Raw genomic sequence first — 26,429 nt, forward strand, 5'->3', positions numbered from 1 at the left:
ATCCCCAAGAGTAAATTCAGGCTTTAATTCAAAGTAGCATACTTTGGATCTACTGCAAAGGTGCAGCATTAAATTGTGCTAGCAGTAGGTAACTCATCTGAAAATAATTTCAAAAATTTATGCAAAGTAGTAAAGGAAAAAGTCCAAATATGATAACACCGAAATAGTCAGCAGTGACAGCAGAAACACATCAACAGTATTTGTCTATAAATATCTATAAATACCTGTAACGGTAGAACTAGGCTTTAGAATTACATTTTTTCAATTAAAGACAGATACACTGCTCCAGACTTTTACTTTAACTCTTTTTTGAAGAGTAGGAGCTAAAAGACAGATAACATTTGCCCTGGTTATAACGCAGTTAATTTATCTTCCAGTATTTCATCTGGAATTAAAAACTTGTAAGAAATCTGCTGCATTTGCAGGCAACAGATTTAATTGGGAGATTGTTTAATTTGTCAAATTGGAGTGGGGGAGTCCTCCTCTATCATCAGGATTTAGAAAATGCGAAAGCATGCAGAAAGGCTTAAGAACAATAAATAGCTATGAAGAGAAACCAAATGGATTCAAATCAGAAATAGGATACAGATTTTCAAAGAGTAAAAGCAGTTAAACGGTGAAACATGCATTAAGGGAGTTTGGGAGGCAGCTCTTCATTGCCTCCAGATGAAAAATGAGTGCCTGTTGCAGTGTGAGCACTAGCCACGTGTTGAGCACTAGCCATGTGTAAACTGCAGGGCTCCACACAAGGGTTAACAAGCTGCACACCTGTAGCGAAGCTGCTGTTGGTATAGGTATTCTGTTGTTTAACCAGGACCTTTCAGATTTAAACTCTGAATGGTCCCGGAGAGACAGCTCTGCCCAAACAGATTCATCTGGCTCAGCTCAGCCAAGACATAAAAGTTCATGTACTGACATAGGAGAAACTGGCAAAATTAATAAAACAAAGAATCAGTGAAACAATACTTCTAGAGTGAAGCATGGGGACAGAAATGAATGTAGCAAATACAAAAAATAAGTAATATCACGTAAAGCATGCTAATTGTATGTATGTGCATCATAAAGCGGAGGAGAAATTAGAATGAGCAACGTTAAAAAGTCAAAGGTAGCATGAAAGAAATAAAAGATGATTAAAACTGCAAGTGAAAGAACAACAGAAAGAAGGCTAAGACAAGGAGATTAAACTAATAAACAGGAGAAAGAACTAATGGGCTGAACAAACAGAAAAGATACAAGTTGTTCATACCAACCTTATGCCAACTAATTTGTCCTCCTAACTTCAACTAACGATGATTAATGACTTGTTGGTGGCCAGTCATGAGTGGTGTCCCCCACAGCTGCTTCTATTTAACATATTTATTAATGATCTTGATGAGGAGATTGAGTGCACCCTCAGTAAGTTTACAGACAACACCAAGTTGGGAGGGAGTGTTCATCTGTCATAGGGAAGAAAGGCACTACAGAGGGACCTGGATAGACTGGATCGATGGCCCCAGGTTAACTGTATGAGTTTCAATAGGGCAAATGTCGGGTCCTGCATTTTGGTCAACAATCCCAGGCAACCCTACAGGCTTGGGGAGGAGTGACTGAAAAGCTGCCTGATGGAAAGGGACCTTGGTGTACTGATGGACAGTCAGCTGAATATGAGCCAGCAGTGTGCCCAGGTGGCCAGTGGCATCCTGGCTTGTATCAGGAATGGTGTGGTGAGAAGGACTAGGGAAGTCATCCTGCCTTTGTACTCAGCACTGGTGAGACCTCACCTCAAACACTGTGTTCAGTTTTGGGCACCTCAGTACAGAAAGGACAAGGAGGTGCTGGAGCAGGTCCAAAGAAGGGCAACAAGGTTTGTGAAGGGCTTGGAGAATATGCCCTATGAGGACTGACTAAAGGAACTGGGGCTGCTTAGTCTGGGGAAGAGGAGGCTGAGGGGAGACCTTATTGCTCTCTTCCAATATCGGAAAGGTGCTTACAGCGAGAGCGGGGTTGGTCTCTTCTCACTGGTGACAGGTGACAGGATGAGGGGAAATGGCCTCAAGTTGTACTAGGGGAGGTTTAGGTTGGATATCAGGAAACACTTCTTTACAAATAGGGGTGGTTAAGCACTGGAATAGGCTCCCCAAAGGAAGTGGTTGAGTCACCATCCCTGGATGTGTTGACAAACCGTTTGGATGTGGTGCTCAGGGACATGATTTAGCAGAGGGTTGTTAGAGTGAGGGTAGTATGGTTAGGTTGTGGTTGGACTCAGTGATCTTTAAGGTCTTTTCCAAACTGAGCAATTCTATGATTCTATGATTATTCCTACCCCTGGAAGTGCCTGCAGTTTACTGCTGGAGTTTTTCAATCATTTTTACACAAGAAAATGCATGAGACATCCTTACTCATGCAAAAAGGCTTCTTGAATTTGTTTTTGTTGCAGCACTGACAATAATAATAATAATTTCAATTAATAATAATTTCAAGGAATGGTGTGGTGAGCAGGACTAGGGAAGTCATCCTGCCCCTGTACTCGGCATTGCTGAGGCCTCACCTCGAGTACTGTGTTCAGTTTTCGGCACCTCAGTACAAGAAGGACATGGAGGTACTGGAGCAGGTCAAGAGAAGGGCAAAGAGGCTAGTGAAAGGCTTGGAAGATCAGCCCTATGAGGGGAGGCTGAGGGAGCTGGGGCTGTTTAGTCTGGAGAAGAGGAGGCTGAGGGAGACCTTATTACTCTCTTCCAGTACCTGAAAGGTGTTTACAGTGAGAGCGGGGTAGGTCTCTTCTCACTGGTGATAGGTGACAAGACGAGGGGAAATGAACTCAAGTTGCACCAAGGTAAGTTTAGGTTGGATGTTAGGAAACACTTCTTTACAGAAAGGGTGGTTAAACACTGGAATAGGCTCCCCAGGGAGGTGGTTGAGTCACCGTCCCTGGATGTGTTTAAGAGCCATTTGGATGTGGTGCTCAGAGATATGATTTAGCAGAGGGTTGTTAGAGTTAGGGTACTATGGCTAGGCTGCGGTTGGACTTGATGATCTTTGAGGTCCTTTCCAACCTGAGTAATTCTATGATTCTATGATTCACCAGAGTTCACCCAGAGAAAGTCCAGCTCAGTGACTGCTGCTTCACTTTTGAGCTTGCTGGGCTCTTCATGAAGATGAAAAGCAAAAGATGACCAGCAAATGTTATGTCAATGTTTACTTTGCGGCTAACAGCACAACTAATTGAAGCTGTATACTACAGCTTGAATTAGGGCCATGCATTAATAAACAACCCAACCATGCTGTTCACTGTGTGCAACTCGTGTTATTTTGTATAGGCTGCTTTTTGCTTCTGTTTCTGCTCCTGCTGTATCCAGTGGAATAACCCAAGTGGCATATGTTGTGCCCAATGGTCCTTCTGATCCATAAGTAAAAGGACTTACATATTTTAAACAATAATTTCTTATATTCACAATTTATCTGGGCTTAGCTATCATGACAGGTTTCATCTTTTAAATTTTAAACACTATCATAATGTGAAGGAAGACAGGTGGAACTGTCAAAGAAGCTTTAAGTTGAAAAATTATTTACTTCAAGAAATTTTTTTTAAAGAAATGATAGGGGCTGCAGGTTTACATGGTTAAACGATCCCATTTTTATTTATGTATTTAACAGACGGATGCCTTCCAAGTAAACAGATGACAGGCTGTTTTCTTACCTCCTGTGTGCCGGCCTCTGGGTCCGTCATTGCAATCACTGAGAAATCCCCATATCTGTCCCCATTGGCATCAATGGACACCTGCCCTGCAATGCCTAAAGAATGGCATGTGAGGAATTAGAAAATTAATTAGTTAAAATACTGAGCCTTTCCAAGGAAAACAAGAAAACAGTGGACAGGTTTTTACAGACTGATATGACAGGAAATCTCATCAGTCTCCCAGCATTTTTGTTGGCATTCCAAAAGAAATTGTAATTTCATCTCGGTGTCTGCATTCCTGAATTCTTAACATTTCTCCCTTTTAAATATCAAATGTGTGAGCCTGTTTGGGGAATATGTGAGAAAAACCTAATCCAGAAAGCTGGCATGCAAGAACACAAATACATTTATAATGTGGATTATTTACAAAGATTCTAGCCCTGAAACCTCCATCGACGCCTCAATAAGGAGAGGCCAGCTCACGTGTGGAGAAGAACTCAGAGGCATAGCCCTATGTTCTACAGACTTATGGCGTTGTTGCATGCATAGAGCCAGTTCAGAGTTGTTCCAGCTGATGGGATACTGAGGGATTGAGGATAGGAGACACCATGTGCATTACATATGCAGTAAATCTTGCATTTGTTTACACAGGATTGCCTGCACAATATGTTTGTGTTTTATAGTTTAGATCCCCAGTTCATTTCCTTCCTTTACAAGCCTGAGGGAAAGATCTGATAATCCCTCAGGCCAGCTGCCAGTCTTGCTCTACAGACTTCAACAGCATTCAGACTTCTAAAGCTACCCTAACTGACAGATTATGGCATTGTCCCAAGCAGCCCCTCAAAGGATGAAGTCACATTCAAAATTCTGCATGTGAAATCATGTCTGAATCCTGATGATTTCAGTATTTGTTTTTGATTATGAGGAATAAACTAAACTTCCATTATGAATTTTGCTAGTCTTAAAGCACTACCTCTGCCTTCAACTACCGTTCATATTCCAGGAAACTGTAGGAAACTTGGAATCAAAGACTCACAGGATAACTCAGGTTTAAGAGAACTTGAGGAGGCTTGTTGTGGAACCTTTGGTTCAGAGCAAAGTCAGACAGCAATTCAGAATGGGCTGTTCATGGCTTGTCTCTACCTGGTTTTGAAAACTTCCATGGATGGAGGCTGCACATCTCTGTGGCAATCTGTTGAATGTTTAACTGTCATGATGAAAATACGTTCAGTCTGATCTCTCATTTTGGTGAACACTCTTGCCTATGACGAGTACGGCTACACCTTCTTGCTCTGTCTGGGGTGACAGAGCTGATTGAGAGCCTGGCAGCCCAGAGAAGTTGTGGAACCTACTCCAGAAGCCACCTGGGCACTGCCCTGGGCAACCTGCTCTGCATGTCTCTGCTTGAGCTTGGGTTGGGCCAGATGGATCCAAAGGTCCTGCAGACTTCAGCCATTCTAGGATTCCGTGTAAATCAAACAGGCCCTTGAAACCCACCAAAAAATACCTGTTAGCTCTGATGAAGCATCAGCCTAACTATAATGAAGGCACTGCAAGACTTCACTGTTATGCTTTGTCACCCAAGATATTCTAAAATGTGATTCACCACTGCCTGACACCAAATACAGCCATTTACAGCAGTGCAAGTTAAACAGGCATCAGTTTACAGCCATGCTACACCAATTATATGACCGAGCCAGGCACGAAGCAGTAGAGAATCAGCTTCTCAGTGACTATTAGAAGAGAGAGATCGGGTACTCAGCCAGAGTATAAATTCCCTTCAACATACCTAAAAATATTAGATATGTAACAGATTAACACACTTCTATTTATCTTTCCCCTGTTGAAATGCCAGGAGCATTTCAACCCACTGTGATTTTCAAAATATGTAGTGTTCACCAGAAGAGTTACTGTCAAGCATGTATTTTTTGAGTATAACAATAAAGCAACTGAACAACTGCAAATTTGATTACTGCAGGAATGGGTATAACCACTCAGCTAGTGAGTAACTGAAAGCAGCCACAACAAAGAGCTGCAACATCCATGCCTACACAGCTGTCTGGTTTCTAGATCTGATAGAAGACATTAACTGGGCCAGACACCTTCCTGGCCTAAGGAAGACAACACTGGATTATTAGAAATAGGTACCAGAACTTGAAGAAACTTAGAATTCCTATGGGATTTTTAATGGGAAACACTTGTATGTTACTTCTCCATCTGAATCAAAGAGTATGAAATTTTAACATTTTCTGCAAAGTTCTTCCTTAAAAAATGCTTTTAGAAATTTTTAATTAGTGAAGAACTGTGTTTCAATCCAGGCAGGAGAATTTGGGCTCTCTTTATTTCATTATGTTAGATACTTACATATAGACAATTTTGCTTCTTTTTCAGAGGATATTACAAGGAAAAGAAAATATTCTCCACAAAATGTTCCCTGCAGTCATATCATGGTGTCTCTAACAATTAAGCACTAAGAAATCATTTGATCACCTCAGCCATATCCTCTTCTAAGCATACAATGTCACCTGTGCAGATGTGACTGGCAGAAGCATATGCTGCAGGAAAAGGCATCCTCACCCTGCTGGATTTCTGGGGGGGGTCACCTAATTCAGAGCAAGCTGTAAAATGAGGTGCCCAGGCAATTAGATATCTAGATGCCATCGGTTAAATGGGTATGCTTAATGCACTCAGAGTTCTGATTGTCAAGGCCTCCAAGAGCGAATTACAAACTTTCAGTCCTGCAGTAGATTCTGGTGGGAATATGGAATTATCAAATCATTTAGACTGGGAAAGATCCTTAAGATCAAGTCCAACCATCAAACTGACACAACCAAATCTCCTTTAGTGTTGCACCACATTCATGTGGACAGACAACACTCTGCGATTCACTTCGGAGAGGAGGTTAATGGTAGAACAGATAGCTTGCAAGACAACATGTTGAAGATCTCTTTCAAAAGCAAGTTTATTTTTGTAAATCATACCCAGTAAAGTACTGCCAGAGAAGAAATGGCAATGCAACATGGCATTTTGACCTTTTCAACCAAATCCTCTTGGCTCACCTGGACAGCTACATTTTCAGAATAGCTTTGACAAGTCACCCAGAAATGACAAATTGGTTTTCATAAGTAGTGTCAGAGAACATGTGCCCCTGTCAGGTTTTACAAGTCAGCTGTGAGAATCAGACACATAACCTGCATGGTACTATAAAATAATGGTATGGGAACAACAGCTGGTGGCTTCCTGGAGAAAAAAGTGAGCAAGAAAACAGACTGTGCTGGAGCATCTGTTCACACACAGTACAGCCAAACTGTGAGCACAGTATAGCCTAACCATGAACTGTGTCCTTAGACACCAGAACCTATCTGTTAAAATCATGTGTTTTGGGAAGTCATAAGTACTAAGGGAGGTAGTGGCATATTCAGCAAAATCTCCAGTAATGCAAGGCTCTTTATGGGATGACTGCAACCACTGTAATTTAAAGCAGATTTTATGTTACCTTAAACCATACTGAGGGGCATTCTCCCTTTTGGTTAGATCACAGTTTCAGAACAGAAAAGAGTTTTGGAGCTGCTGTCCTTCTGGCCTTCCTTCACAACGTCTAGTGCACTCTAAGAGTATCTAGATACCAAGTTTTTCTTGCATGTTTAATCATTCACCTCTTATCTAGGGGAAACGTTTCTCTCTCTTAGGGATTTCCATAGGAAATCTTGCCAATTATAGACCAAAACACTATTTTGTGATATTAGAATATTATGAGATGGATGAGAATATTACATACGGATGAATCGAATGACATCACGCTCAACCTTCAATTTATTATGATCCTCACTTGGCAAAAGCTCTCGCATAGCTTTGCATTAATGGGATGACATTCATATGCCAGTTGCACCACAGAATCTCAGCCTACAGGATTAGTAGTGCCACTGCTTTGAGATAACATGCACAGCTCCTGAAAGGAGGCTAGGGGAAAATCCCAGGGCCCAGAAGAGTCCTGGCAAGAAATAACAACAACAAAAAACCTGGCACCTGCTTGCCCTGATCCATTCCCAGGCTTTGAGATTAAAAAAAAAAAGAAAAAAAAAAAAAAGAAAAAAAGGTCAAATGGAAAAAATGAGGCAATCTCATAGCTAATAGATACACAAGAGTAAAGTGAGCGGTTGTAATCTTTTCAAAAACAAAGAAAGAGCCTGAGAAAATTATTGGTATTCCTTTACAACATCTGTGAGGGTCATTAAATTGTTAGGAGTTTTTAAGCTGAATAAGACCTCTAGGGCCAGTGCAAAAAAAGTTCAGACTGGTAAGAAAGAAGAGCTAGTCTTAAAGATCTTTATGGTTTCATATGGATATCTTCCTCTTAAGAGTGGAACAGGCACTGGTCCTTATTCTGCATACAACAAAGACCTGATTTTTAATTTCAACTGTGAAAGCTGGCTTTCTACATGTATTCTTACCTTCATATGTTCTATTACGTGTTTGCTGAACAATTTTTTCCCCGTCTTTCTTACTGAAACCAAACTTCAGGACTTCCTGTAAAGCCAGAGCATAAAGAAGAATAGCATCGTGGAATCCTTCCACAAACATGTTCACCTAAAAAAGAAGAAGAAGAAAAAAAAAGCAATGGCAATTGACACATGAAAAAGCATGTCTTCCCAATGAAACTGATTACCTGCAGAGAATCTCCAAATTAACTAAAATAACAAATTTGGAGGGTTGGTTTTTTTTGGTTGTTGTTTGTTTTTTGTTTTTTTTTTTTTTCCCAACTGTGAGCACATGAAGGAATGTCTCTCAAAGAAAAAATGGGGGAACAATGAAAACAGTTTTTGAAAAGAGTTAACCACAATCTGCTATTCTGAGCATTCAAAACGTGCTTTAATATTGTGTCTGAATAGTTCTGCAGATAAGGAGGGAATTTTCTGATCGCAGTTGCTATCCCAGTCACACAAATTCTGTGGCTGAGTTTCTCTAAGGTGCTGAGTGCCCTCAGCCCACAGAACTGAGTATGACCTTCTCCCTCTGCACAGAGTCTTTAGCAACTCTCTGGATTGAGAAGTATGTTCTACCATCAATTGTTTGGAGCATGCAACTAGTGGATTTGCTTGTTTAATGATTATCACTTCCATTTCTGGCCCCTGTTCATCTGAGCATTTCTCCGCTAGCAAATGAACAATGTAGGAAACTGTTTACCCTCTACAGTAATGCATTCCCTGAAACTGCCAACAGAAGTTTCCTTTTATTTTTTTTTTCCACCAGGCGACATTAACAGAACGAAATGCTGCTTTCTAACTCATATAAAATATCAGTCTGCCAAACCAGCTCTGTCTCCTACATGTCAACACAAGCAATCCCACAGCTTTTGGTCTGCATGATGGTGAGAAACAACAGTTAGAAGCAGAATGCTGCAGGAACATTACAGGTTTCTACACAAGAATCTGGTCTGCTTCAGCGATGAAGCAATGAATTATTATTACCAGACAAGTGTGGCTTGAGAGGCCCAGGTATTTCTGTTCTGTAGGCACCAATTCACATCTCAATCAATGCATTCTGCTGGCTTGGTGTAAAATAATTCAGAAAGATTTATCTTTTCAGCTGGAAGAATAATGTCCTCATTCACTCATAGTTTCTCTACAATGGAAAAGCTCCTGATGTACTAAAACTAACACAGGCCTAAGTACAGATTACACCATATAATGGGGTCTCTTATTGCCATTTCCAGGGAACAACGCACTTCTGTAAACAATCTTCTGGACAGAAAGACTAAGCTTATCCTCCACTGCAGCATATTGACAGAATAAAAAGTATTGCTAAATAGAGTTGCTAAATACTCAAACTCCCACAGTTTTAGCTGGGCACTGAAAAAGTTAAAAGATAAAAAGCATGCAGACAGTTAGGTAAATAACTGCCCCACAGATAAAAAGCATTACACAGCTGACTGACTGAGCTGAGCTAACCAACTCCTGGTAATGTAATTACATGCAAGACATTCCTCCACTCTTAAACCAGATGCCAACAGTAAGGAGAATTTCAGAATTATTTACTGATAATACAAAAGTTTATATTTCTCTGACATTTAAAATTGGACTTACAGATAAGTCCGGCCTATATTTCATTATGAAAATGCACCACAACTGCAGGGGAAAAACTAACAGTGCTACACACAAGGCACAGAACAACTTAGCTCAGTCTGAGAGCCAAAAACTAATTGGCAGCTGCAGTTACTTTGACCTGAAGAGAAAGGATGAAAGAAAAGGTGAAAGTCAGGCTTTTGGTGGAATAACAAAAGCTGATGGACAGAGTGCACACAAGGACAAGCTTTGCCAGTGAAGGGGGATAATATTTCAGGATTAAAAAACAAAACAAAACAAAACAAAACCCCTGAGAGCTCAACAACTGCTTTATATGCCAGCCTCAGAGTCCAAGCGGCCAGTGGATAATCAAACATGGGCTTTACTGATGTGACACTCATTCTCTTAGGGAGAAAAATGAGTCCATCTAGCTGCTTTACCTCCCTGCTGGCTGATTTACAGCTTGTGCCTGGCATCACTTTCAAGGAAAGCTATTTTGTCGCTTCCTTTGTCCATGCCAAAGACCCCTCAGTGTAACACAGCAACCTTCAAAATCCATTTTGTCAGCTAACTTGCTCAATCTAAAATCTATCCATGCAACCGGCCTGAAAATCCTCCTGTAGACACTGCAGACTTGCCAGATGAGTGCTGGCAAATCTCACTTGGCAGTCTGGAGAGTTGTTGCAGCAGCCACCTGCTTTGCCTCTTGCTCAAAAACCCTCATATTATAGAGGAAATATCACACTGAAAAACCATCAGAAGATCATCTGTTCCATCTCAAAGCTCCTCCTGCACAAACCCCATCGTTTTACCTTTCACTATCAAGCAAGGTGAAACTGGTAACCTATATCATTTCACATCTTTTCCTAAAACAATACTATTTAATTATTATAGCTTGAAAGCACTCCGAAGTAAAGCTGTATGTTGGGCATGCTGGCTACTTTCGTATTATTCCAGTAACATTTTCAAGCACGAGTTCTTGAAAGGAGACACAGGATACCATGAAGGGCACAAAGTTTTACTCCCTTTCACCCTACTCTATCATTTATAAGTTGCCATGTTCCTACATAGAGACAGGGTTGCAGGATGTGCAGGAGTACTGTAACCTACAATGTACACAATACTTGAAACAGGAAGAATCTTAACAAGATCAGTAACAGCCACTGAGAGTTTTTAAGGGCTTGCTGTTCATTTGTTCCCTTTTCTGTCTGTCCAGAGCTCATTCGGGTCCATTTTGCGCTCCTGTTCACTATTGACTAGGATTGCCTACAACAACAGACCTTCAGAATAAAAAGAGTGCAAAGACTGTGCCAGACTGTGCATGATACCACTTCTGATTTACTGGAGCAGTGTCCCAAGCAAGATAGTGCCAGGAGTTCCTTTTAGGACAATAGCAACTCTGAATGTTACCGCACCTCATGTATCTCATTGGCATGGAGGCTTTTCTTTATTATTCTCCATTTTCTTTTTTAAATATGACTTTTGTTTTACATTTAGTCTTTACACTTTTTGGCATGTATTTATTGGGATTCCAGAATATCTGGCAGCAAGAACAAATACTTATCAAAATCAAACCCCAACAATCAGCTTAAAACCTCCCTTCATTCAGTGCAAGAAATACACAACCATGAGAAAAAGGGTTAAAAAGAGCCAGAAGAATTCTGCATTCCATGAATGTGTCAAACTGTGAAGTAAAGTCATTGTGGAGATGTCTTTACAGGTTGCTTCAAGGTCTCCATAGTAACTAATACTGTGTAATTCAACATTAGGCAGGCCTCGGGATGAAACCACACAGATTAAGAAAGACATTAAAGACCCACTTATCTTGCAGGTAATTAAAGCCCTAAAAAAAATATTTTTGATAGGATTTTCCATTTTTGCTTATGCTTTTGATTTCGTTGCTGTTGTTGTTATTTTTAATTAAAGCTGAGCTTCAAATGTTGTGACTGTAACTTGAACATCATGTCTATTAAAATAGTGCTGGCTCCAACCTCTACTGCACAGCAAAGCCACCCAACCATGTGTGTCATCAAGCAGCACTGAACTTCTCTGGAGGCTGCAGTACAAATAAGTGGAAGGCTCCTGCCAAGATATATTCCCTGTTACTTTCACACTTGATTCAGGATAAAACATAACTAATGAGCAGATCCTTTCTACTCTAACGAACCATATTCTGTCAGAAAAGAATTAAAATTAAAAAAAAAAATCACACAAATAAGATTTACACAGTTCAAAGTTATATAGTTCCCCAAGCAGCAATAGTGTGACCACACCATCCATATATACCAAGGTGTTAACAACATACACAGCAATGCAAAATACTACCGACATGGAAGACAGCCAAGCTGCAGCTATGCAGGACCTATAATTTTCCATATCCTGCTCTCTGACTTTTAAGTAAGGTTATTCTTTTCCATCTGAAACTGCCGAGCTCTGAGTCAGTGAGAGTAATTTATACCACTTCAGAGCAAGGTGGGGAGGATCATCACTGCTTTCTCTCTACTGCGAAAACAAACAGCTAGCGCTCCCCAGAGCAGATGTCTGAATCCACCACCCAGTACATACACAGGGATTTTCCAGTTGTTGGACTACTGCCTCAGCCAGAACCTGTGAGGGCTCCGCAGGAACTGCATGGGGCATATCCAGACTTTTTAATCCTTCTTCAACAAGTCAATTGCAACTACAATTCTTACTTCATGAGCCCAAGGAACCCTCATGTTGTTAAGCCTTCTACATCCATTTCTGGACGTCTAACTCTGGTCATCTTCTGCTGAATGACTCACAGTCCAGCAACACACTCTTCAGATAATTTTTGAACTGGAACTTCTGTTTGCTGATATTGTGCTATTGCCACAGGTGCTGTCACAGCTATAATTACAGAAACCTGCCTTCTCCTGAGAATGCTATTTCTTCAGTATTAATTCACAAGTGGAAAAGCATACATGGTGTTATGCCAAATTCTGGGCATCAGAGATGTAACAAAGGACAAACTCTCAATGTACTCACTGATACCGACTCTGTGTAAATACATAAGCTGGCACCTGCTCAAGAAGTCATTATACCAGAGCTTAGGACTTGGTTTTCAAAATGACAACCCAAGCCTCATTTGTAATTTGGGGCTGGATTCCACATCACATCTTAGAAGAAGATGATGAGCATTCCCTAGTGTGAGGAGATGTTATATAGCAGTAAATCATCCTGCTTATTATATTCAAACGCTGTTGCATTTCTCAATGGAGCATGAGTTCAGTCTTTCACAGGAAGACAGTGTACATGCAGAAATCCAAACGAGCCTTTTCATACAGAGGTGCATGCTATTCTATTACTGAAAACTGCAAAGTGAGGGTCATACTCTGCTTTAAAATTACAGGTTAAAATATCAGCCTTGACAAATTATTAGCATTGCAGTTGAACAAAAAACATCACTTCCCTTTAACCTTCAGAAGTTTTTTTTCCAAGAAGGTTGCCTGCTCTTCTCCATCTCCTCACTGGTATTGGTACAGTGGTGATACTGACTATGCTGGAGACAGAAATGTGAACCTCTCTCTAATGCATGACATAGGAGTTTTCAAACGAAGTGTAAGAGAGAAGGCACAGGTAGATGAAACAGGAATGTGATTACACCTGAGAGTGAGCAATGTAATGTAGCAAATCTGCTGCTGATCTCCAGCATGAAAGAGCCTGGAAGCATCATTCTAGGGACAAAATATCTGAGATTTTTTGATCTAGAGACAGATCCCAGCTTCTACTGATTCTTGCATCAACTGCATCTACTCTCAGTTGCAGGAGAAAGGGGAATAAACCTCTCTCCTAGGTTTTCTCCCTGCCCATATCACTAGCTAGGGCTGCCTTGCTGTGCCAAACCCTTGTTGCACCAGACAAGGGGATGCTTCCCCTGACATGTCACCTGCAACACAGTGAAAAACTCTCACCTACTTCAAAGCCTGATGCAAACCTGAAGCCGGTCCTTTGTTCAACAAAAAGGTCTGCCGAAATAAAAGAAATTTCTTTTTATTTTCTTTTCATTAATTAACAACTAGTGTCTGGGATTTACTTAAAAAAGAAAAAGCCTCTAATTTCAGAGAGTTAAGGGATTTTGTCAGTGAAGTTTATTTTCTTGGCAGGGGAAGAAAACTAAACACAGAACCATCTCTCTGCTCTTCTATCTCCTCCTCACTCTTTATGCTCCCTTCCTTGTTTTGCTTAATACCCCATTCTTGAAAAACCAGGAGATTTACTTACTGTCATCCAGCCAGAGCAGCCACAAGCTGCTCTTTTGTTTCAGCAGTGAATTGAAGCAGAGACTTATTCAGTGCTAGACTGCAAGGGAGCCTCACTGTAAAACTCTGGCATTGCGTGATGCAGCCCAGCCAATGTGCAAGTGCATGGAGGAGCCCCACCACCACGCTGCTTTCTGAGAGTTGCCCATTGTTTGCTTATTTATTGCTTGCAACCCTCTTGCATCATCATCTAGGAAATAGCTTTAAACACCTAGTGACTGCTGCCAGCAGGCCGCTCAGAGAGCTTTCCAGATGTAACCCAAACCTGCTCTTTCCATTAAATACAGGCACGGGAATCTCCAGCTCAGCAGATTAGATAGAGCCTTACCCGCAGTCAGCTCACGTAAAGGGGCTGTCACTGTCGCTGCTTTGCATGCACTCTGGACCAAACCCTGAGGTCTGACATCACCCAGCCCAGGACTCTCCGCAGACCTCCAGGAGCATGGCCAGAGCACAGGGATGGCAAGTGAGAATTGCCCCAGTCTGGGGACTGGGAACACTTCTGCAGACAGATTTCCTCCCTCCAATCCTCTATGGGCTTTATTCCTGGCTCTGCCAAACATGCTCACTGATTTCTTCAGCAAGCTGATTTCAGCCACTTTACCCAACTGTAGTTTGGATTCTACATTGTGTTTTAATGCTGGCCTCAAAGAAGTACAACTGCTATAGCTGTTATGCAGCACTGCTTTGTACCAGAACTGAGCTAACTTCAGAATAAACATTTAGGGGAATTTTTCCTCTATGTATACTTTACATACACAATATTCAAGTATTTAGCTTTTCTCCAAGGACTCCAAGCTACCTATTAAGGCAGAACCAGAGTATGTATTAATGGATTCCCACAACCAAGGAGGAATACATCTCACCATATTCACAACAAATCTCTAAATGTAAATGATCCACACAAAGGCACTTCAGCACACAGAACTAAATAACCATTGGTTGAATGCTGAAGGGGTGTTAACTGTAAAAGGTATAACTGTCATTTTAAAAATTCGACAATTTTAGGATTTCCTGCCTTCTAACAAACAGTTGTTCATGTGATGAATTACAGAACTGCATTCAGAAGCTGTACTGCTAGTCACAGTGGCAAAACACAAGAGATATTAAACAGGCTATTCTTCTCAGCACAGAGGGGAACACAGAAATTAAAACATGTTTGTCATAAAAAGACTATTTTAAGGACCCCATTGGATGTCCGATGATAACCTGTTCTACAGTTGGAGTGAATGCTTACATTTTAAGTTAGCATTTCGTGCAAAAGATAGGACATTTTAATTGCAGATAAACATCTCGTAACCAAAAAACCACACCGGTACCTTCATTAGGTATTAAGTTTTAAATGCCAGTGAGTCAGCTTGCTTTTCAAGCAGTTTTCAGGATGACAGAGTCACTCAACTGAAAAAAATCAGTTCCACTTGCTAAAATAAGCTAACTAGTTTAAATAAATGCAGAGCTAGGACAAACAGGAAGGACATTTTTTGTTAACTGTTTACCTTTGTGCAATTGTTTTGAGTTTTGGACTTCTAACTTTATCACCAAACCACAAATATCACAGAAGTATTTTATTTTCTATACTAGGAACTCTCAAGATCACATCAGTTCTCATGCAAAATTCAGGCAAAAACCACTAAATCACTGTTGTGGAAACTCAGGCTCAAACTGAATTTACCTGTGGTATGTTAGCTTGTGAATAAATACTGTGAGGGTGGGCTGGTAAAAATTCGATAGGATAAAAACCTACATAAGTTTATCACATTTACGCAGTGAACTATGGAAGGAAAATGGTTTTTCTGCTTTGCAGCAAGTTAGCAAAAGCTATCCAACATGGCATTTGCTTTAAAAACTGCTGTTAGGTCCGGCGTGGACCATTTAGGTACAGCCAAAAGTGGTGCTTAGCTCAAAAGTACCCTCAGAGCTAGGATTAGAAATTTAAGCTCCTTATTCAGTACTGGGCGAGGAATAGGTACACAAAAATAGGATTCATCAGCTTCAGCACAGTGGCTCACCCTTGACCTCCACCTCCTTGGCAAGGTGGAGGACAGTCAGACATGACCCCACTGCTCTCACCCAGGCAGGTAACAAACTCCTTGCAGCATACAGACAGTAGTTTTTAGGAAAAAAGCACAGGCAGCCAGTTCTTTCAAATCCCCTGCCCCTTTCATCGAAAAGCCCCAGGGCTGAAACAGCTTTGCTGGCACGAAAGAAATCCATGATTGCATCCTTACTTGGTGGGAGCCTGAACTCTGGCCTTCTCCTGCCTGGCACCAGCCACCCGTCTGCAGGGCACCCTGGGGCACGCGTGCCCTGGACCCAAACTCAGGGGCTGGGGGAGAATTAAATCATTTACCATTAAATACCAAGGTAACCGGGCACACTGACTTGTACAGCTCAATGGCACGGAACTAATGCAAACCCCCAGGCAGCTATTAATTGTTTCCATTCCAAATATTTTTAAAATAGATGACTTATTTTTGTTATTTTCCTTCGGATTCTGAATACCTGACAAAACACGTTCAGCTGGCTCCTTAACTATTCTCTCCACGTGGTGATAGCACTCAGGTGTAGAGGCCGCTATGTCCCCCTCTACAGTTAAGAGATGGAGGATGGGGTCTGCCTTAGTGCTACCTTCAGGCAGCGAAAGCTTCCAGCACTTGGCAGTGAGCGTGTCAGTGCAGCAAGGCCTCACAGATGTGTGGCATTACTGGTTTCCACCTTCATGAAATTTCCTGGAAGACTGTCACTTGAATGTCACAGGGTCCCCTTCTATTCTTAGGAAAGGATTCTGCAGTATCAGTAGCCCAAATGAGTACAGGAAAGCTTTGCTGAACAAACTCAGCATGGGATCTGCCTCTGCGGAGGCAGAGCAGCTCTTTTGCCCTGCAGCCCTTAAAACAGGAATACACAATTTGGGTGTTGAAGAATTGCCCCTTTCTTAATGTCCCTAAAGAAAACAAAATACTGCAATCTTTGCCCTGTATATTTCTCTGCAGCTCGAGGTGAGCCATGCAGGTGTATCCTGCTAGAACACAGCAGGCAGCTTCCCACCCAGGACACTGCTTTTGTACTGCACCTTGCTACCAACAGCATCCCAACATGGGACACACTTTATGCATGGCTTACATGAGTTTGTTGTTGTTTTTTATAATTTTTTCCTTTTTCCCTTTTCTTTTCTTTTTTTTCTTTTTCTTTTTTTTTTACAGTTCAAAAAGAAGCTTTCAACCCAGCGTTACTTTCACAATTTACTTAGGGAAAGGGGCAGGTAAAACTACTACCTGCAAAAAAATAAAAAAACATCAGTTAGCAAAGGTCTTTCATTTTCCAAGTGTCATTTTGTACAAAGCAACAGGCACAGTTTTTTTCCTGCCTTCATCCAAACACCACAAACCTGTGGACTACTTAATATCAGTAGCAAAATTCCCATAAATTTAAATAAGACTTTAATGGGACATACTAGTTTTTGGATCATGAGCAATGCAAATAGCATGCAGACACCTTATAAACAAAAACAGTTTATTAACTTTGCTGGGAGACATATTTTTCACACATTATTAGTGGAAAATAAGGTGTATTTCTAGCAGGTTCTTCAAAGGAATCGTGCCTTGCCCATAAACGTCTGTGTGTCTGTTTAGCAAAGTGGAATGTGAATGTCTGTGAAACCAAAGTGAAAACATGGGGCTACAGAAAATATACAACATAGACATGAAGATCAGTTCTAAACTTCTACGTTCCCAAAGAGTTCAGATGTTACTATTTTCAGATATACCTACTTTTTTATTTTATCTCATTCAGAGTTTGAACAGCTTCAAAAATACGCTTAGGCAGACTAGAAAATCTAAACTGGAAGAGAAGAGTAATTTCTTTCTTTTCCTGTCTTTTATGACATGTGTTAACTGCAATTAACAGACTATTATGCTGTAGTTTTCCCTAAGACTCCATTGTGGAAGACGGTGAACTTTCCTATTATTGAGAAACAACTTCAGCAAAAAAAAAGTGTCTGCTACGTTCACAAGGATTAGCAGTTCAAAGATCAACACTGCTCTTATGGAAATTGAAAAAAGTCTCATTAATTTCACAGGGTGAAAAGCTGGTCTCAAAAATCCTAAATATGTTTTACAAATAGAAATCATCTTGTTAATAAGCTGGCATGTGAACCCATTTTTTTTCCGGCTGCTAAAAGCAGCTTGTGGTTTGCTTTTATTCTTTTGAAGACAATTAGCAAAGCACTCCAGCAGCTGAATAGATCCATTCATTTGAACAAATTATTCCCTGGCAGAGTCTTAAAAAATCTCCCCCAAACTCTCTCCCATTCTGGTGCAGTCAGAAGAGACACAAAAGCCTGCCCTGTCATTAATCTTGCCTGGCTATGTCTGAAAAACACAAGTGGGACATACACTGCTGAATACGTTACGTTTTTACCATCTCTCAGTGACATGACTGAATTGCTTGCTTCTCCCAGTGCTTATCTTAGCTGGTATACAATCCTAATTAAAAGACTGACGTAAGGAATACACACAGGGAAGAGTCTGGCACGGATGTTGTGGATGGGATGATAAACTTTATGAGCACATCTACCTCCCACGTAGCTTTTGTAGTTAACTGTTGGAGCTTGAACAGTTCTGATGCTGATCATTTCTCATTTCAGAAGGCTAAAAGCAAAAAATAACAGACTTGCCCTTTCTAAAAGGTAGTAGCATCTCGCTGATCTAATTAATCTATGTAGCTCCGACTCTGTGCTCATTCTTTCAGTAAGATTTACACGCAAATTGGGCAGCAGTTCCCTCCTCCTGCAGCCCATTTTCAGAGTTGCAAAAAGGTCTGTGGGTAGGATATAAACCCCACGCATTCACCCAGCAAACAATACTGTCATGTAGTTAACACGGCAGAAATATTTAATTAGTTGCACTTTCAGCTTTTAAATGAGAAGAAAAAACAAGCCATGGGTGGTCTGTAACCTCAGAAGAGCAAATATCCCAGGCTGTAAAATCATCCCAGCTCAGAATACTGGGTCAGATTTAAAAAAAGCGCTTATTGAATCCTAGGCCTGAGTCAAGAACAGAAGATGCATTAAGAACTTCCAAACTGCACCATACTGCCAATTCATTATGTGTTCATCATTATTTAATAAAAATGGCTTATGCATATACTTTAACTGAACACTGTTTATTCATAAGCATTTTTAACTAGAATATCTGTTGGGAGTTATGCACACACCAATTCAAAGACACTTTCAAATTCTTCTGTCAAGTAAAAGCACGCAGTTCCCATTGCTGCCTAACCTAGGCTACAGGTCTGCAAGCAGAGCTAGTTCCATATTTTGCTGTTAAACCAAGGATCATAATTGCTCCAGAAAGCCCAGGACACTTTGCTGTTAATATCTTGGTAATAAATCAACATTAGAAGTGATTAAAATGTTGTAAGTGTAACAACATTAAAGCAATTATATTGCCTCTATGCCTGAACTCTGTATCTGAACAGATTTTTGGAAAGAATCCTACTTTGGGTATATTCTTATAGAAAGCAGCCTCTAAGTAAGCAGTAAATAAAATGGTCAAGCTTTCTACCAAAAACGTGGTGCTTCTCACAGTCATGCAACAGGATAGTGCAGGCAGAGAACACTATCCTCTATGACTACTGCCTATCCAGATAATTCTAAGATAACTTCTCAGAACCTCTTCGTATCCCTTAAATTTCACCCGTTTTGTTAAAAAAGTGCTTAAGGAAACTTCTTCCTACACAACAGAGATTTCCGGGCAGAGCAGAAATCGCCTTTTTCACACCTTCCTGCTCACTCAAAAGATGCGGATTCTTTTAATTACCCCACCATCACAGTGCAACACCCCTGCAAAAACAACAGCAAATTCTGGCATGGAAAAGATGTATCCAGAACACATTTCCTGTTCTTTTTTTTTTTTCTCCACTTATTTCTGCATGATTTCACAGCTGGAGATGAGGATGACCAACACTCTTTGACCTGACAGTCCTCCGAGGACCACATGTGTTCTCCAGTCCAGCAGTTTGACAGCTGCTGTTTTAAGACTTTGCCCTTTCTGTCTCCCTTATCTTTCCTTCTGTCATCTGGTTATTTTCCATTTTTATGATATTGTTTTTTACTAGATAATAATGCCTTTAGGATTAGTGTTGGCAAGAGGCCAGGACAAAATGGCAGCACTAACTACGTTTGTTTGAGTTAAGAGTCACTATGAGATAATTTAGACCATAGATCCAGGGCCCACTTTTCCCATAACACTGCAAAAATCCACACAGAGGAGCAGAAACACTAAATGCCTCAAATCCAAATTTCTCTGAATTTGTCCTCTTGGGACACAGCTTGCAGAAAAGGATGAGGATTATATTTCAACACTCGCTGATAGGACTTGAGATAGACTGTACCACAGGTCATCTTTCCCCACAGGTTTTGTTTCGAGGAGCAGAATCCAGCAGAGAAAATCTGTCTCTGTCACTTCCCAGCCCACTCAGCTGAATGACCTCTCTCCAGAGAGCTTCCCTTGGAGAAAACAGCCCTGGTCAGCACGCTTTGAGGCTAACATTGCCACTTTCCTCCTCTGTTGCCAAAAGAAGTACTGTTGATGAGGTGTCTGTCCACTACACACATATCCTTCAGAGAGGAAGGAACTGGCCCTCAGTTTAGTTTTTTATTTCTCCTTGAAATGTTTCCCCTCTCAACGTGGCAGCAAGACAATCAGTTAAGCGAATATGAGCCATCTCTTTCTCACTGTCAAAACTGGGAAAAGGCAAAATCCATCATAAATGGTTTTGCACCACAAATCTTATAAAAAATCATGTACACGTGTATGTAACACACAGACAGTGTTTTTGTTATATTCAACCCAAGGCTAGTTCTCTCAGGTTGTATTTTCCCACTGTGTTGGAAAGCTGTGAAAAAGCAGGCGTGGGAGAGTTTGTTGTATATACATTAAGCATCCAATACCAGGACATTGTGCCCTGCTTTTCCTAGCTTCTTTTCCCCATAGCCAAGATTGGTAGCTCCCTGATGGGAGCCCAGAATCCCTACAGCCTTCACCAGGAGTTTCCTGCAAGTCAAGAATTGCCATTTCAGTCAAGAGGAAATTGCAGCGTGTGTAGATAAATCGTGAGTCCTCCCTCTGTTCTCCCTCCCCCTCTGGGAAGTGTTCATAAAGCCAAATGACAAAGAAAGAGTGGGCAGACAAGTAGAAATATTAGAAGTGGGAACCCCATGCCACTGCTTGGCAAAGGCTGATATTTCTGGGCACAGCAGCAGTTGGAACAAGGTGAAAGGCTCTGGAACCCAGGTAGGAAGAGGATATATGACAAGGCGGCCCTCTGAGCCACACAGAAGGTTGATACTGAGGCAGTAGGGAGCCAGGCACCCTTGCAGCTGCCCTGGGACTGCCAGGAGCATGGCCAACACAGAAATCTGATTGTATAAGCAACCACAGTCTGAGGAAGAAGAACTTCCAGCAGCAAGTACAAAAACATTGAAGGAGTCTGCCCAACAGCCAGCTTGCAAAATCTCTCCCCGTTAGCACTGGGGGGGACAATGGATGCAATTCTGCTTGACCATACCACAGCTTGTATCTGTCCAGAGGCCTTAACTCAGCACCTATGCTGAACCGGCTCAAGGTTTGCAGTGGGCTCTCATCCTACAGAACAGCAAAACTTCCTGATCCAAATCGTCTTCCCTAACACGGCCTGTCACCCACAGGCTGGGCAGACAGCACCCTGAGCTCTCAGCAGTTTAAGCCTTCTTTCGTCTGGGAAAATGTCACACTGCTTGTACTAGAAATGCCAGAAAACATTACGAGTGAGTCTCTTCAAGGGTGACTGGAGCTTTAATATTCGAATTTGCATTTCTCACCAACCACAACCAAGAACAAATGGCAGTTTTTCAAGATGCATGTCTTGCTAAGTGACATCTGCAAAAAGGCACGTAGAGGGAAAAGGGAAGAACAGCACAAATTAGTTCCATGCATTGTCCAAAACACATTTAGTAGGCTCTTCAGTGTGCAGCACCTTGAACTTGACAGCTGGGATTTCTCTAGTAACGTGAGGCAAAGAATGCTAACAAAAGATTATTTTCCTACACTGTGAAAGCTCCATTTTTTCAATATAAGCCACTGATGTGACTTCAGTAAAGTAAATCCATGCTTTTGCTCTGAACTAGAAGATGATAGCACCACAGGGAGAGAGAGAGCAATTCTTAAAGAGCTAAGGTAGGTATCTATGCAGAAGCTAGCGAATGAGAGCTTTATGTTACTTTCTTGAATTCAGAGCATAAATTCCCTCTAGTCTTCCTTCAGGAATGCTCTGGATGTCTCTCTCTTGTTTCTTTCAGCCAAGATGACAGCTTTCAAGCAAATTCAGCGTTTCTGTAGAATATTAATTTCATAGTCTACTTCCCAGCAACATTTGAATTTTCTTGAAGAACAGCATAATATACTGCTTTAGTTTAGGAAGTCAAAATTTCTCCTGACTTCATGGGTTCATTATTCCTCTCTTTGTAGGCATATATAATAGCAAGAAAAGTTTTGTCTCACACTCTTAACTACAAGAGATTCAAACTTTTTCCCCGACAACCATTATTCCTACTGAACTGTTCGTTTTACAGCCCTCCCTTCCCACAGCTGAAGTCTGATCAAACTCTCTTCAAGCATCATCTCTTTCTTAACGTATTTGGAAAGTTTATTCTCCAACACATGGAAGGTAGACTGTCAAGGAAATGGTTAGGATGAGCACAGAACTGGCCATAGGCAATGGTGTGCAGACCTAAACACATCTGTTCTAGCTGCTACTTGCTTTATCCTCAGGGAAGAAATAGAAAAGAAAAACATTATGTAGGCAATAGCTGTTTTTTTAGAACTAAACACAGGGGTTTCTGTTCTGAGGAGGGCTCACTACTACTTTGCTTTAAGAATGAGTGTTATTTGAAAGAGATGCTAACACCTGAATTCTGTTGCCAAGTACTTACATAGTCATCCTCACGCAGACCTTGCTTCTGAACAGAACTTTTCACTTCCAGGGAAAACTTCTCAAACTCCGGCTTCACAGTCCTCAGCAGAGTGATTGTTTGGAGGTATGAGTATGCCTTCTTTGCTTCAAGGTCATGCTTGTCTCCTCTCCTCCATGAGCCATTTCCTAAGGGAAAAACAAGCACATTTTCAGCTCCAAACTAGGTTCCACTGCAGGACCACCTTCCTTTTTCCATCCAAATGTCCCCTGTCCCATACTTTAGGCAGATGGCAGAGTACAAGGGAAAACTGAACCACCTCCAAGAGCTGGAAATCAGGCAGTGAGGAATGGCTGATGGGAAGTAAATGTGCAAATGGAATGACAGCTTTACTCCCATGCTGTGCTTGCTTATTTTTAAAGGGTGGGCTGAAGTCTAAATATGATGAGAATACATCTCAAAGCAAAGAACAAGCCAGATCTTGAACACAGAGATCTAAGTTACAACAAGTGAGGGTGGATTTGACCACAAAGTTTTTATTTCATGTCACCTCACTGGCAACACTATTCAGTCCTGGGCAGTCAGAAAGGCTTCAGTAAAGTCAATAGTATGATCAGCATCCTCAATGAGAGGCAGATGCTGTATCTGCTTCTCTGACAGCTCTCCTACTGTGGTCAAGGAGAAAACCACGTGTGCAGCAGCTGCCAGTGCATCATTTTTCTTAATGGAAAAGAAATACTTACAAACAATCGGGATTCTGTGCTGTGCTGCATTTGCCTGTCTTAAGTCACAGAAGGGAAAAAAATTTAACTCAGAATACCAGTAAAGTAATCAGAGTTTTAAAAGCAGGACAGTTGATGAGCTGCCACATAGCAGAAAAATCCTTCTGTCTAATGAACACTGATGCTAAGAGGTCCCGAAACCCCAGTCTAAAGCTTCATGGGATCAGTGAAAAGGTTGCCCTGGGTCAGACTCTGTGCTACTTTGTATAAAAAAATAATTAAAGAGAGAATAGTGATAGCCTTAAGCAACGTGCCTTTAAATACTTAGAAAAAATTAAAAGCTAGACAACGTTTTTATTTCTGGAACAACTCCCTGTCACAGCTAAATGGGCAATGATGAAAACTAATACCAAGCTCCCAAAAGAAGCACACACGACCTTGAGATAAGAGTGGACGTGGCTCCTCTGATTGGTTAGAGGACCATGATGTTGTCTGAACCAAAATAAGTAAATGCTTGGGGAACTTTGTGCTTAAAAATAAATAAATAACTTTTTATTCATTTTTTTATTATTTTTTAAGGTAGATGCTAAGATGCTAATGGCATAAACGACAACAGAGTGCAGGTGTCAAACCCTCAGTGATGCTTAGATGGCACTACAGCCTGCAAGGAGCGTCTGTGGGAGTGCAAATTCACGTACAAGACCCATCAGGCACTCCTAAAGCAGGAGAATACTGAGCTTGTGTCCTTCCCCCAGTATCCCACGTACTGCTGCTGGGATTTTGTTTTATTAAACAGAAACAAACTAACAAAAAAAACGACAAGCAATAAAGGCAATGGAAAGATCGCTCTGCTTCCTCAAAGAGTGTGGAGAAAGCAATGAAGGACTTGCATCTCTCAGAAGAAAAACTCTTTCCTCGTGGTGATTTTGGATCAATGGCAGCTCCCACTACACAGCACAGGGCAGGGGGACCAAGCCCAGATGTGCCCTGGAAAATACTCTCATTAAATGGAAACTTTTGCCTCTCTTTCACCCCAGGAAAGCCTTACTTATCATAACTCAGCATCAGCACGGACTGGTCATGAGCAGTAATATCTTTTTCCTACCAACTATTTTTTGCAGCTCTTTCATTCTCTTACAAAGAAACTGAAGAAACCTGACTTGGTTTAGGGTCAAAATTATGTATGTCAGGACTCCATTTGTCAGACTGGGTGGAAACACTGGACTGCAGCTAACATCCTGCAGCACGATTTTGCCCGGAGAGGCAGCGTTGCTTCCTTCCTTGCCAGTATCGAGTCCTTTTTTACTGCTGTTGAAAAAGAAATAAATGGGAAGATACAAAAAGGGATACAAACCTTGCTGGAGCCAGAAAAACCTCTGCCCCAGTTGTGTACCTGCATTTCGGAGGTGCAGCACTTAAAAAGTATGACAGAGATTGTAACGTGGAGGGGTTTGCTATGGCTTTGCTCTTACAAAGGCAGACTACCAAGAAGTGTGGGTTCACATTAAAAATATGACAGTGCTATTGGAATGTGAATAAATTTCTGTCTTGGGCATTATACATATTTATTTTTAAAGATACTGACAGTGGGAACAAGAAGTTACACTTGCATAACAGAGTTCCTAAAATAATTTCCATATTTAAATTCCTTCATGGATTGTTTTGTGGGATGTAGTCTTGCCACAGAACTTATCTGCAATTATTGCTGTCTTGGCATTAAATGCGTCTGCTCTTATGAAAAATTAAAAATATTCAGAACAGAGGGCAACAACAAAATGCAACATGGTCATCTGAGCTTAAACAGAAAACGCCAATCGCCTGTCACATCCACTCTTAAATCATGTACCTCTTAAAATTCCAGCACCTCCTGCCACTGGGAACAAGGAATTCACAGAAAATGTCTCTACATTCCCCTACCCCATTTGCTTCCTGAGTGCAATGACCACCTCAAGTCAGTTTCCAACAGTTATGCTCCTCATTGGAAAAAAATCGCAAAGAAACAGAAAAAAAAAAAAAAAAAAGATTAAAAGAATTATTCCATAGAAGCATCAGGGAATTTCTGACAACACAGACAGGAGGTAGATATTTGTAATTTATCCCTTGGAAAAGCTGCAAGTAGACTGAACTAAGTGTAAAGCAAAGGAGGAGGATGCTGAGACCTCTAAGACAAATGGGCACATCCCTGTTGGGGGCTTTTGCAACTGCCTCCTAGGAAACACCATCCTGAAATGCAAAACACATTACAAAATGCAGAAGCATACCTCCTGCAGCTGCTGCTCTTATATGAGCAACTCCTGCTCCAAGAGGACCTCTACAACCCAGCCAGTCACTCTGCTCCCTTCATCCAAGATACCAAAATCACCAGTTTTAAGGCACAATTCATCTAGGCCATTTCAGACACTTCAGGATGAGGTGAACCACCATCCAGGGGTGCCTTTCTCCTGTGACTCCAAAGGGAGCCCAGTTCACATGCAGACTTGTACGTGGGGCCAGATGAATCACTTCTAATGAAATGTTACTCTCTGAGATGAAATACAGCAGTAGCATAGCAGTAAGAAGCACTAGCAGCAGCCAGAGGGGTTATATGATCAGTGGTTTCTAGGCACAAGTGAAATCAAGTCTGCAAAGCTCCCACAGAAGGCCTGAAACTTCAGAGTTTTGTGACTACTGATACGAGTAAACCTTCACCTTCTTAGACTGGTTCTGATTGAAGCTGCAGTGACAAATGGTTCATGTATGACACAAGGGGTGAAGTCACTC

General features: G+C 41.3%; 1 protein-coding gene across 4 annotated transcripts in view; it reads right to left on the reverse strand.

Annotated features, from left to right (window-relative positions):
* NPR3 (natriuretic peptide receptor 3) overlaps positions 1-26,429 on the reverse strand; it is a 60,307-nt gene that overhangs the window by 24,675 nt on the left and 9,203 nt on the right. For all 4 annotated transcript variants that reach the window (XM_004937172.5, XM_004937171.5, XM_003642974.6 and 1 more), the window contains exons 3-5: positions 22,969-23,135; positions 8,107-8,242; positions 3,677-3,771 (exon numbers count right to left, since the gene is read on the reverse strand). In XM_004937172.5, the coding sequence (XP_004937229.2) occupies positions 3,677-3,771; positions 8,107-8,242; positions 22,969-23,135 (398 nt within the window). The remainder of the gene's footprint in view (positions 1-3,676; positions 3,772-8,106; positions 8,243-22,968; positions 23,136-26,429) is intronic.

Source organism: Gallus gallus, chromosome Z (assembly GCF_016699485.2).
Source record: "Gallus gallus isolate bGalGal1 chromosome Z, bGalGal1.mat.broiler.GRCg7b, whole genome shotgun sequence".
Classification (NCBI taxonomy): domain Eukaryota; kingdom Metazoa; phylum Chordata; class Aves; order Galliformes; family Phasianidae; genus Gallus; species Gallus gallus.